The sequence below is a fragment of the Aotus nancymaae genome, unplaced genomic scaffold, assembly GCF_030222135.1.
Source record: "Aotus nancymaae isolate 86718 unplaced genomic scaffold, 86718_ANA_hifiasm-v0.15.2.pri h1tg000064l_1, whole genome shotgun sequence".
NCBI classification, from domain to species: domain Eukaryota; kingdom Metazoa; phylum Chordata; class Mammalia; order Primates; family Aotidae; genus Aotus; species Aotus nancymaae.
The window spans coordinates 25,004,345-25,017,666 of record NW_026988479.1 but is presented as its reverse complement, the minus strand read 5'-3'; the positions used below and the strand labels follow the sequence as shown (position 1 = coordinate 25,017,666).

Sequence of the window (13,322 nt, the reverse complement as noted above, 5' to 3'; positions counted from 1 at the left end):
ATTTTTCAGAGGGGAGAACTGAAGTCAAGAGACATGAAGTAACAATGCCCAAGGTCAAACAGAAGCCAGAAACAGTCAGAACCAGTACTGAGTCATCAGGCCAGAACTCTTTCTACAGGATATTTTAATAAAGCTTCTCTTTCCAAATCCAGTATCCAGAACTGGTAACTCATAGTTTCAATACTACCTAGAGCCTGTATCAGCAAGACTGTAATAACTGCTTTAGGGAGATTAACAAGAAGAGATGTGTAAGTAATCTGACAGCAGTACATGGATAGCAGAGTCCAGGGGTAAGAAACAATCTTTACATATCTCTAGGCCTTGGTTTCTGCACATATAAAACAGGAACCATTGCCTGGGCTCTGTTGCCTCTTGCAGGCATGCTATACAGACATTAGATAAAACAAACATGAGGCATTTCCAATGCTGCTATTTTAAATACAACTCTATAATATACAAACACATTGACTTACCCTGTAGGTTTTTTAGGAGCAGGGAGTGGACTGGAGGCACTTGTCCCCTCGGATGGTGTTGGCGCATCTGCTCCAGGATTGTCATTGTCAGCTGTCCCCAGAGTGACCTCAGGCTGCACACCACTTTTGATGACTGGTGTCTTAGTGACTGCTGCACCACAATTCCCAGGAGCTTCCTTAACCAAAACATGGGCATCGGAGATGATCACTTCCTCCCACTCACTCTCCTCACCTACTTCTCTGGGAGGAGCTACATTCAGGAGCTGGCTTACAGCTTCCGAATTCTCCAGAGTCAGTTTGGAGGCATTTTCCTTAGAGGAATTTTGCTCAGTGGTGACAGGCTGCTGATTTCTTTTCACCACAGAGCCTTTGGAAGAGACACCAGAAGCCAATTCCACTTTTACTTTGGCTGGCTTTTCCTAGAAAAATAAGAATACTTTGTATACATAAGGCATTTTACAGTTGAGGACATTCACAAACATTCTCTCATTTGATCATTTTAATAACACATGGGTAACAGATAGGAAACCAAGGTCCATGAAAGGAAGAAGTTAACCTAAGGTCTCAAGTGTAAAACTAGGCTGAATCTAAATCTTCTGACTACAAGCTCCTTTCACTATGGCATACAATGCTTTCCTTTGAATAAAGCTTTCAATTTTCTAATTAATTCTTACTGAAAAGCCTCTCCAGGTTTCATCAACCAAATGTTGGCATTTTTTAGTTTCACATTTAGTTTGACATTATTTAAAGCCTACTTCTCTGTGTCTAGAAAGAGGGTGACGTATTCCGTATAGGGCCTAGAAGTCCTAAGTTGTTCACCTTGGTGGTCCTTTTATGAGATTCAGTTAATCCCAATGTGGCCACAACCTCATGTGGACTGATTCAGCTTCCCATCTCCTTGGAAAAAAATTCTGTATTTTGTCCCAGATTCTTTAAGGTAAGTCTTAAGAATGACTTACACATACGTCACATACTTTGCACTGGATCAAATTAACTCATGCATTATTATGTACTACAAATATTCAAACTCACTAAAAATAGCAGCTGCTATTTTAGCTAGATCTGGTTTAAAAAAGTCCTTGCTGTCTTAGCTTTTATCCAATTAGTGCTGCAGTGGAAATAACATATACACTTTTAAAAAATGTTTTTAAATAGTGGTTGTCTCTGGAATAGGTTTCAGAAAGGTTTTCTGCCCATCATGTATATCATGAAGGGCACTGTAAATTAGAAACAAAAAGGCGGGGTTCTATCTAGTTTAGCTCCACTCCTAATTAGTTATGTGGTCTAAGGCAAGTTCCAACTGAATCCTCATTTCCCCTTATGAAATAGCAGAGGGTTGGGCTCTCCGTGTTTGTCAACAAGAGCCAGACAGCATTTTGGGTGACCTAATTCTTTAGTGCATAGAAACTCCCTGCACATTACAGGAAGTTTAGTGTCTGCCAATGTCATTAAATTTCAATATGATTTATCTTCCTGTTGCTGACTACCCAGAAACCCCTCAACATTTACAAAGCCACCTGCACATTGCACTTCCCCTAGTTCAGAACCAGTAACAGCCAGGGATCATGGCTCAGGCCTGTGATCCCAAGACTTTGGGAAACTGAGGCAAGAGGATCACCTGAGCCCAGGAGTTCAAGACCAGTTTGGGAAACATGGTAAGACCACAGCTCTACCAAAAAAAAGAAAAAAAAAAAACAACAAACAAATTAGACAGGCATGGTGGCGTGCAGCCTGTGTTCCTATGTTCCCATTTACTTGAGAAGCTGAGGTAGCAGGATTACTTGAGCCCAGGAAGCGGAGGCTGCAGCGAGCTATATTCATGCCTTGGTGACAGAGCAAGACCCTGCCCTGTCTGAAGATTAAAAAAAAAAAAAAAAAAAAAGAACAAGTAACAGATGACCCCTAAGAGCTCTTCAGTAAAGCATTCTCAGATTTTAACACATAGTAAGTTAACATGGAGAGTTAATTATAGAGTAAGTTAACATGGAGAAAAATTCCAAGTCAAGTGCACAGAGCTTATTTACTGCAGGAAAGGAAAAATTTAGCAGAAAAACAGGAGACTAAACTCATCTCTCGAGATAAAATCTTTGAGCAAAACACTCCCTACTAAGTAGGCTATTTTAAACAAAAAATCACCACAGAAAGATTGGGTAATTTAAGCAATCTGAGCAAAACAACTCTACCTGGTGATCTCACATTTCATTAACTCAGCCTACTCATTTTAGATGTTACTTTCAAATTTTAAGGTAAACACAACAGGTTTTGTTTTATAACTTTTTGGGAACTATGCCACGTATTTCTTGGGCTAATGTTAGCCAGTATGAACTCTAGAACAATACAACAAAAGGTGAATCATTTCCTGACTGGCACAAACACACTTGGAGCTTTTAGAAACAAATTACACTTGCCGCCTCAAAAATCAGAATTCAAGAAATCTTATTAATAGATCAGGGGTGTCCAATTTTGGCTTCCCTGGGCCACATTGGGAGAACTGTCTTGAGTCACACATAAAATACACTAATGATAGCTGATGAGCTTAAAAAAATAATCACACCAAAAAAATCTCATGTTTTGCTCTTTGAGGAAGACATGGTTGTAGGTGGTACAGAGCTGTGGTCCGCGTGCTCCTGCTCCTGACCCTGACTCACCGCAGTTAGCTCTTGCTGAGGAACAAGTCGGTCAGGAAGCCCGCTGCAGCCAAGGCTTTTAAAGACACTGGAAAAACACCCATGGAGCTGGAGGTGGCAATTCACCAAATTCAAATTGCTCTAACGAGCTGCAACATAAAATCCCTGGAGAAGATATGTGCTGACTTGATCAGAGGAGTAAACGAAAAGAATCTCAGTGAAAGGACCAGTTTGAATGCCTACCAAGACTTTGAGAATCACTACAAGAAAAACTCCTTGTGGCGAAGGTTCCTAAGACATGGGAATTTCCACATGAGAATCCACAAGCAACTAACTGACTTGCACAGTCCTTCTGAGATTGTTAAACAGATTACTTCCATCAGTATTGAGCCAGAAGTTGAAGTCACGATTGCAGATGTTTAAGTCAACTATTTTAATACACTGATTACCAGTTGTTCTAAAACAAAAAATCTCAATGTTTTAAGATAGTTTATGAATTTGTGTTGGGCTGCATTCAAAGCCATTCTGGGCTGCGGGTTGGACAAGCTTGTCTGACATTCTGCAGCTAAACAGCATACTAATGCTCGAGAAATGTGGTTTAGTGGAAAAGGCAATGGGATAATTAGCTGTGTGAATTTAGTAAGTTGCTTTTTTAAAATCTATTTTTCCTTAGCTAGAAACTCAAAAGAGCTGAAGTAGCTGATAATCAAAGTCAATTTTATCTCTAAAATTCTAAGTGCATTGACGGTAAAATGTTACCTATCTTCTCTTACTGTTTCTATTAGCTTTAGAAATCACAGTATGTACTCTTTACATGGTAATTCTTGCAAAACACATTGGTAAATTTTGACTTAGCAAGTCAAGATGGGGGGAAGGTAGCTAAGAAAAAAATTGTTTTCATGCTATGACCTTGATCTTAGTAAGAGAACCATGGCTCTAAAGTTTCTCAGGCTGGGCACTGTGGTTTACATATGTAATCCCAGCACTTTGGGAGGCCAAGGCAGGTGGATCACTTGAGGCCAGGAGACTGAGACCAGCCTGGCCAACATGGTGAAACCCCATTTCTACTAAAAATGCAAAAAAAACCTAGCCAGGTGTGGTGGCACATCCCTGTAATCCCAGCTACTCAAGAGGCTGAGGCATGAGAATCACTTGAACCTGGGAGGTGGAGGTTGCAGTGAGCTGAGATCGTGCCACTATACTCCAGCCTGGACAATAAGAGCAAGACTCTGTCTTTAAAAAATAAAGGTTATTTCAGTCAAAGCCAGGTTATAGTACCAGCTACTCGGGAAGCTGAGGCAAGAGGATCACTTGAGATCAAGAGTTCGAAATGGGCCTACACAACACAGCAAGAGACTCGGTTTCAAAAAAAAAAAAAAGTTATTTCAATCAAAGTGGAAAAAAACCACACATACAAGAAATGAAAAAGCAAGCCACACATACAAGAAATGAAAAAGTCAAAGTAAAAGTAGCCTGAAAGAGGGACAAACCAAAATGATTACTGACAGCCTTCCATGTATAAGCATAGGAAATACAGTCCTGTGAAAGACCTGCTTTGCATTAGTCAAGAAAGGCCAAGGAAAATTCTGCCTACTATCCAGCTCAATCTTCCTACTGTAGCTATTCCCCATTTTGGGGGAATACAGTAGCAATACACTGATGGCTTCACAGAGACATATCAAAGAAGATGGCACAAGAGCCTTGACAAAACCTCCTGTGAAACATTAGCACTAAGTCCTTCCTGACCCTAGAAGTAACAACATAAAGAGCAATAGCAGGGCTAATAATTACATTAATATCTATCATGATGACAGCAGGACATTCACTGAGGATTTAATATGTACCAGAAACTGTGCCATTCAATCTATATGGATAATCTTACTTGACCCTGCTAACATCCCTAATGAAGTAGGTACTAACTTCGATTTACAGACGAGACAAAACTTAAATCCAGGAACAGATACAGAAAGTCTTGACCAAGATGACATAGTTAAAAACCTTGGGAAGCAGGGGTCTGAACTGAGTAGCTAACTCCAGAATTGTGTTCTTAATTCATATCCTGTTCTGTCTCCTGGAATTGGTGCTAGCCTGAACTTAGTCAGAAGCCAAAACACTCATCCAGAGGACACAAGTCACCACCCCAGTATTTCTCAAAGAGATGTGAAAATTGCCCCAGATTTAAGGTATGCTGCTATCCAAGGTTTTTCTACACTTAAGTTTGGACCATGCTGAGTTAAACATATAACAATTACAAACCTAACGTAAGCCATTTTCACTAAAATAAGGCCTCTCTTTCCTTTTCTACCTACCCAAATTCTATTAATTCTTCAAGACTCTCTCTCTTCTATAAAACCTTTCATCTGTCCCAGTCCTTATAAATGTCTCCCCTCTCTGAATTAGGTGAGAATTTACTGCCTATTCCACCCATTTTAGCCCTTAAAATGTATAGTTTCATATAAAATATGTGGCAAGTGTGTATGTTTTGTCTAGTTTGCACCAAGCACACACACAGATAACATGTTAAACAGAACTTCAGAAGGGCACAACTGTGATGCTCATTTATTTATTGAGCATCTTCTACGGGCAAAGACTGTGGAGGATACCAAGGTCATGAAGGAACTCACAATGTGACATAAACAGAAACACTGTTAACTGTTGATGAGTGTCAAATAAAAGTGTTGAAGACATATAGATATAGACATCTAGATATAGATAAGGGGATGACAGAAATAAGTAAATAAACATAGTGTAGTAGTTCATGGAAATTATTAAACATGTAATATTTTTGAAGAATATTTAAAGGCATGATATGTTAAATTTAAAAAAGCAAAATATTATAGTATTAAAAGTATCCATGAAAAAATAAAGAAAAAACAAGAAAATAGTGCTCACAATCCCAGCACTTTGGGAGGCCGATACAGGAGATTGAGGTCAGAGCAACAGAGCAAGACCCCATCTCTACCTGAAAAAAAAAAAGGGAGAGGGGGAATGGAGAAAAAAACAGATACAGAACTTATTCACGGAAAAAAAGACTGGAAAGAAATACACCGAAATGCTAATAATGGCTTTTCTTTGGATGGTATATGAGCTTGGATAACATTTTATTCTATTTTTCTTCTGTATTTTTTAAACAAACTATATACAATGTAAATGATTTACTTATATAGTCAGAAAGTAAAAACAAATGTTAACTTTTTAAAAATCCCCTCTTCCTAACAGAAAGCCTACTCTGTGAGGCTTCCAAAGCAGCAACAGCCAATGGACCTTACCTTTGGGATCCACTTCCCTCCTAGGAAGTTACCACAGGTAGGGCACTTAGGTGGCTTGTGCCTGGTGACATATGTAAAGGAGCAGCCTGGGCTGGTACATGTCCCATGGCCCCGGCGGGTGTATGTAGTGGTCTGTAAATAAAGAGTATATCAGAATCAAAAGAACAATCCAATCTCTCTCAGATGTTTATGACCACTATAACCACAGCAACACCAGGAGGTCACGAGCTTGTGGAAGGATAACCAATTAATAATTATACCATAAAAGGTCAGTGTTGGAAAGCTCCTACAACACAACAAATTCACTTTTTAGAAATGGAGAAACTAAGTTCAAATAGGGCAAGACAACTGCCCAATGTTACACAGTTAGGTCCAGAAGAATGTAGAAAGTGATAGTTGCTATGCATTGAGCGAGGCACCACACAGTGCTGAACACTTTATCAATATTTCATTTAATATTTGCAGCAATTGTATTAAGTATGTATTATTACTACTAAGGTTCAGAGTGGTTAAATGCTTTGCCTCAAATCATCAATCAAGGGCAAAGCTAGACCTAGAACCCAGATTTCTCAATTCTTGGCCCAACATTCCTTCTATGCATCCAGCTGTACCCTCTGGCTCTAAATACTTCAAAGAATTTGCTTCATCTTCCTTCTTCAGAGAACCAAGGACCTGGGATTCAGAATCAAAATAGATCCATGGTCACTGAAAAAATCAGGGCAAATCAGGAATATAAGCCAGGCCCTATCCTTTGATACTCAACAGAATGTAGTTATTTGAATATAAATATATACAGCCACTGGCTCTTACCATCTCCACTGATCTCCCTTTGAGCAAAATGTATTACAATGGTTTATTACATTTCAGCTACAAATAGAAACTACTCATTCATTAGTCATGCTCCACTTCTAGATTAAGGCTGGGGAAAAAAAAAATTCTGTCAGATTTGTTCTGTCACATAAGAATGTTTACTCAGCTATTAATCCCAGCTTCCCTAGCTAAGCCAAAAAGCAAAAAGCTCCCTTGGGGAAACAACAAAGTACCACTAGCTACCTCTGCAAGGAAGCCTAAAGAGAAGGCAATTATGATAGCGCTACTAAGTCAAGGATGAGTGTGAAGTGGTGTGACACCAAAGAGAGAAAGACCAGGCTTTGGATTGCAATTTGGCCACTAACACTGAATGAACTGGTAGTAAGGCATCTTAACTCTTGGGCCCTGAGTTTCTTCCTCTGTAAAATCACCTGTTCTTCCTATTTTATAGGCGTGTCTAGCTGAGAAAGTGAGGTAAGGAATGAGGAAACATTCACTTAGATTCTACAGGCTTGTGAGAGACTATTAATACTGCAATATAAAACATCTCTGATCCTTTCTCAGGTTGTGGCCACTGTATAATTCCCATTCTGAACACCTCCAGAAAGCAGAGTAAAAATTTAAGATAGGTTAGTTTTATAAGTAAATTACCATGAACTTGGACATACTCCTAACAGTAGGCTAGAGAAATGACTTTAGGAAAAAGCTGCTAATGTTCAAGTATGATATTTCAGTTCTAAGTATTAATCATAAAACACTTTTTTAGATGTGCTTGGCTGACATTTATTAAAGCATGAAAGAACAGTCATTTCCATGAGAATAAAAACTCGGGAGAAATAAGCAGTTCCTCCATGAGTCAAAGCTGCAGGACGTTCCTATTTTAAAATATTGCAGCTTTCTTATCTACAACATATCATCTGCAGCAGAGATTTTTGAAGATAAAATAAACTGATAAGTTAAAAATATGTACTTTAACCCTAAAGAAACTATTAAAATAACCAAAACAAAGTCAATAGCTAATAAGCCAATAAAAGAAAGTAAACAGATCCATAAAAATAATTACATCAGAAGGCAGAACAAAATAGATGGGACAAATAGTGAGATAGATCTAAACATAACCATATCAATAATCATATTAAATATAAATGGCTTAAACAACCTCTTTTAAAGACAGACTGTCAGAGGGTCTTGCTTGTATATCCAAATTATATGGTATCTACACAAAGCAGAACAAAACAAAGAGACTTTAAATATGAAGACGTAAATTAGTTAAAAGTAAAAAGATGCAAAAATATATTTCTTGATATAACAACTTTTAAAAGCTGGACATTAGACAAAGTGATTTCAGATCAAAGATTACTAGAGATTAAGGGTCATTTCATAATAACAAAAGGGTCAATTTATCAAGAGGGCACAACAATCCTATATGTTTACATACTTCATAAAAGTCAAAACACGTGACAAAAAATTAAGAGAACTGTTAAGAAATAGACAAATCTACAATGATAGTTAGATGTTGCCTCTTTTGGGGGCAGAGTCTCACTCTGTTACCCAGGCTAGAGTATAGTGACACAATCATAGGTCACTGTATCCTCCAACTTCTGGGCCCAAGCAATCCTCCCTCCTCAGTCCCATGTAGCTGGGACTACAGGTGTGTACCATTACATCTGGCATTTTTTTTTTTTGGTAGAGACGAGGTCTCCCTGCATTGTCCAGGCTGGTCTTGAACTCCTGGGTTTAAGTAATCCTTCTGCATCAGTTTCTCGAAGTGCTGGGATTACAGGCACACACCACTGTTCCCAGCAAGATGCCTTCTTTTATAATTGATAGAACAAGTAGACAAAATCAGTAAGGATATAAAGGGTTGAACATTATCAATCAACTTGACCTAATTAGATATATATAGAATATTCCACCCAATAGCAAACTACACATTCTCTTCAAGCATACAAAGCATTTATCAAGACAGACCACATTTGGGGACATAAGACAAGCCTCAATAAATTTAAAGGGATTCAGATTATATAATCAGAAAAGTCAGGCCACAGTGAAATTAAATTATAAATCAATAATAGAGAGATATCTGGAAAATTCCCAAATATTTGGAAACTAAATAATACACTTCTAGCCAGGCGCAGTGACTCACGCCTGTAATCCCAGCACTTCAGGAGACCGAGGTGGGCAGAACACCCGAGGTTGGAGTTCGAGACCAGCCTGACCAACATGGAGAAACCCTGTCTCTACTAAAAATACAAAATTAGCTGGGGGTGGTGGCGCATGCCTGTAATCCCAGCTACTAAGAAGGCTGAGGCAGGAGAATAGCTTGAACCCAGGAGGCAGCGGTTGCATTGAGCTGAGATCACACCATTGCACTCCAGCCTGGGCAACAAGAGTGAAACTCTGTCTCAAAAATAATAATACACTTCTAAATATCTCATAGGTCAAAGAAGTAAGTTAGAAAGTATTTGAATTGAACAAAAACGAAAACACACCATATCAGAATTTGTGGAATGACACTAAAGCAGTGCTTAGAGGGAAAATTATAGCAGTAAGCACCTACCTTAGAAAAGAAAGAAAGGGCTGGACATGGTGGCTCACACCTGTAATTAAAATACTTTCCGAGGCCAAGGCAGGAGGATTGCTTGAGCTCAGGAGTTCAAGACCAGCCTGGGCAACACAGGGAGACCCCCGTCACTACAAATAATTTAAAACAACTAGCTGGGCGCGGTGGTGTCCACCTGTGGTCCTAGCTACCTGGGAGGCTGCGGCAGGTGGGTCGAGCCTGGGAGGTCAAGGATGCAGTGAGCCATGATCGTGCCACTGCACTCCAGCGTGGGCAATGGAGTGAGACCTTATCTACCAAAAAAAAAAAAAAAAAAAGTAGAAAAAAACAAGAAAAAGGTTTTGAATCAATGACATCAGCTTCTACCTTAAGGAATGAGAAAAAGAACAAGTGAGAACTATCAGGGCAGAAATCAGTGAAATAAAAAAATGGAGAAAAATCAGTAAGAAAAGAAAAACTCAAATTATCCGTATCAGGAACAAGAGAAGTGAAATCACTGCAGACTCTATAGATATTAAAAGGGTAAAAGTTCCTCAAAAATTTAAACAGAAATTACCGTGAGATCCAACAATTTTACTCCCAAAAGTAGGAGGATTCAAACTAGTACTTGTACACCAAAATCTATAGCAGCATTATTCATGATGGCCAAAAGCTGGAAACACCTCAATGTCCATCAGTAGATGAAGGGATAAAAGAAAGGTGGTATATAGTATACCATGAAATAGTACACAATGAAATAGTATTCAGCCACAAAACTACAATTCTGATACACGCTACAAGATGAATGAATCTTGCCAACAGTATGTTAAGTGAAAAAGACACACAAAAGGTTATTTGTATGATTCCATTTAAATGAGGTACACAGAATATACAAATTCAGAAATTCCGAAGGTAGAACAGAGGTCACCTGGAGGGGGATGGGAGAAGAATGCAGAGTTACTGTTTAATGGGCACAAAGTTTCTGTTTGGAAAAATTGAAAAGTTCTAGAAATAGATAGTATTTGTGATGATTGCACAACACTGTGAATGTACTTAATATCACTGAATTGTACACTTGGGGAGGGCCCACCCCTGGCCAGCAGGGAGGATGTGAGCTCACTCCTGCCTCCATGTTCCAGGAGTCACTTGGAAGTATCCGCCCTCCAAGGACGTGGCCTGCTCACGGCCAATGGGCCCGCTGGGGAGTCTGCAGCCTGCCAGGCCCCAGGCCTCTACAGGCACTACACACTGTAGGTGCCTCCCTAATGGGCATAGAATGAAGGCAGGCAACGGCTTGTAGCCACCGTGCCGCCCAGGCCCACACAAGTGGTGCCACAGAGCACTACTGACCAGGCCATGTGAGTGGGCGCACGTGTTCCGGCCTCTCCACTATGCTGCTCCTGGCATCCCCTGACATTCGGCCAGGAGGCGGCAGCGGGAGAGCAGCAGAGACAGGGCACTGAGCGTCACAGGGGAGCAGGCCCAGCCAGCAGGCAGCAGTCTCCGCCATGAACCCCAGGGGCCTGTTCCAGGACTTCAATCCCAGTAAGTTCCTCATCTACGCCAGCATCATCCAGTGGAGCTACTGGGCTGTCTTTGCCCACATATGGCTGTGGAAGCTGCTGGTCATCATGGGCTCCTCGCTGGGCACAGGTGTTTGAACTCACAACCCTTATTACTGCCCAAGGGGAAGGCCTGAGTGGAGTTAAAAGCCATGCTGATCACTGTGGGTATCCACCTGTTGCTGCTCATGTCTGAAGTCCTGGTCTTCAATAGAGTGAAGAGCGGTACCTACTCCTGGCTGCTGGTCTCCATGCTTCTCTTCATGCTTGGCCTTCATGCCCCCATGTCCATGGCCACCTGTGTCTGGGGCTTCCGACACAATAGGTCACTATAGCTGGAGATCCTGTGCTCAGTCAACGTGGTAGAGTTCATCTTCATCACCCTAAGGCTGTACAGGATTATTCACTGGCCATGTCTGGTGGTGTTCGTTCCCCTGTGGATCCTCACGTCATTCCTTTGCCTGGTTGTCCTCTATTACATTGTCTGGTCCCTCCTGTTCCTGCAGTCCCTGGACGTGGTTGCCCAGCAGCGAAGAACACACGTGACCATGGCTATCAGCTGGATAATGACTGTCGTGCCCCTGCTCACTTTTGAGGTCCTGCTGGTTCACTGATTGGATGACCACAATACATTCTCCTCCATCTCCATGTTTGTACCCCTTTGGCTTTTGTTACTAACTTTAATGGCCACAACATTTAGGGAAAAGGAGGCATATCATTGGTGGTTTAATATTCGCAGAGACTTCTGTCAGTTTCTGCTTGAAATTTTCCCACTTTTAAGAGAATTATGGGAACATTCCATATCTCCATCAGGAAGACGGTGAAGCTGCTGACAAAACATCGGTTCCAGAAGCTCTGAAAATTGTTCCAGTGTTTGGGAAGAAGGCCAGGTAGTTATAACCCAGAACCCTGGGAAACACATTCCCCCATCTCCCAAGTTAAATATTGATATGCCAGATTAAACACCTAGAGAGAGCCCATACACAGACTCCACCTTGCCTTTGCTTCTCATTCATTCATCCCAAACTTGGAAACAAACTCCAAACACTGTCATTTCATGCCCTGTTTGAGATTGATGCTTCATCAGTATGCATCATAAATAGAGGCTGTTTGAGTATGTGGGTGTGTGTGCTGTACATTACAGCCAACTAATATTCTAAGTGTGTACCTGGGCAAGAGAACTTGCTTTCCAGGTTTGTGCTTTAGATGTAGCTGGAAGCAGTAAGTTGCATTGTTTTAGTAGGTCCTCAAAAGAAATAACTATATACTGGTTTTCTTTAAAGTGCTACTGTACCTATCAAAAGTATTGTTTAAAAAGTATTTTTATACACTGCTAGTACAAAACTGTATTTTAGATTGTGCCTGTTATGACATAATAGCAAATGTAAAGAATTCTCTTTGTTTATAAACTTCATAGTTTCTAAACAAATTGCATAGCGTCTATTGCAGATATCTTTAAAGATTGTATAAAACAGTATGTGCCTGGTGTGGATCTTACCAAAGTGATAGGCATGAATATAGGGACTGCAAATCCCATGAGTGTTAATATTTAGGTGTTAGTAACTGAGGTCTGCGCTGTATGAAGGTCTCCGGTAGTACCCGTTAGTAGAGGGAGGAGCCACCGCCCTTGGGAACTTGTGACATGCTCAGTGTAGTATCAGGCCATAAAGTGACACTGTTGTTTAGCACCCTGAATTTTTCCACACAGGTAGTAACTGTCCAGAAAAAAAACAAAATAAGCAACAAGTGGTTTGTCTATTTCTAAGAATCTTAGAATATTAGCTGGCTGTAATGTAAAGCAATACTTGTCATTGGAAAGCTGGAGACAGTGGCCTTAACCAGAAGTGGCCAACAGAATCAAGTAAGGTCTAAACTTTTTCATCTGTCAGCAATAGGAAAACAACAGTTCAAACTATCTTTGCAGATAAGTACAGTGTTTATTACAGGGTAATAAGGAAATGTTGTGAACAACTTTATGTCAATAAATTTGACAGCCTAAATGAAATGGGCAAATTCCTTGAAAGTCAAAATACCAAATG

At 40.3% G+C, this 13,322-nt stretch overlaps 1 protein-coding gene and 1 pseudogene across 2 annotated transcripts in view; one reads left to right on the top strand and one right to left on the bottom strand.

Moving 5' to 3' along the window:
- Positions 1 to 13,322, bottom strand: part of HMGXB3 (HMG-box containing 3) — a 54,515-nt gene that overhangs the window by 27,675 nt on the left and 13,518 nt on the right. Inside the window, exons 6-7 of one of the 2 annotated variants that reach the window (XM_012451796.2) lie at positions 6,370 to 6,501; positions 474 to 892 (exon numbers count right to left, since the gene is read on the bottom strand). In XM_012451796.2, coding sequence (XP_012307219.2) covers positions 474 to 892; positions 6,370 to 6,501 — 551 coding nt within the window. The remainder of the gene's footprint in view (positions 1 to 473; positions 893 to 6,369; positions 6,502 to 13,322) is intronic. The other variant, XM_012451854.3, reaches the window with a different exon arrangement.
- Positions 11,230 to 12,245, top strand: LOC105717150 (transmembrane protein 185B-like; annotated as a pseudogene).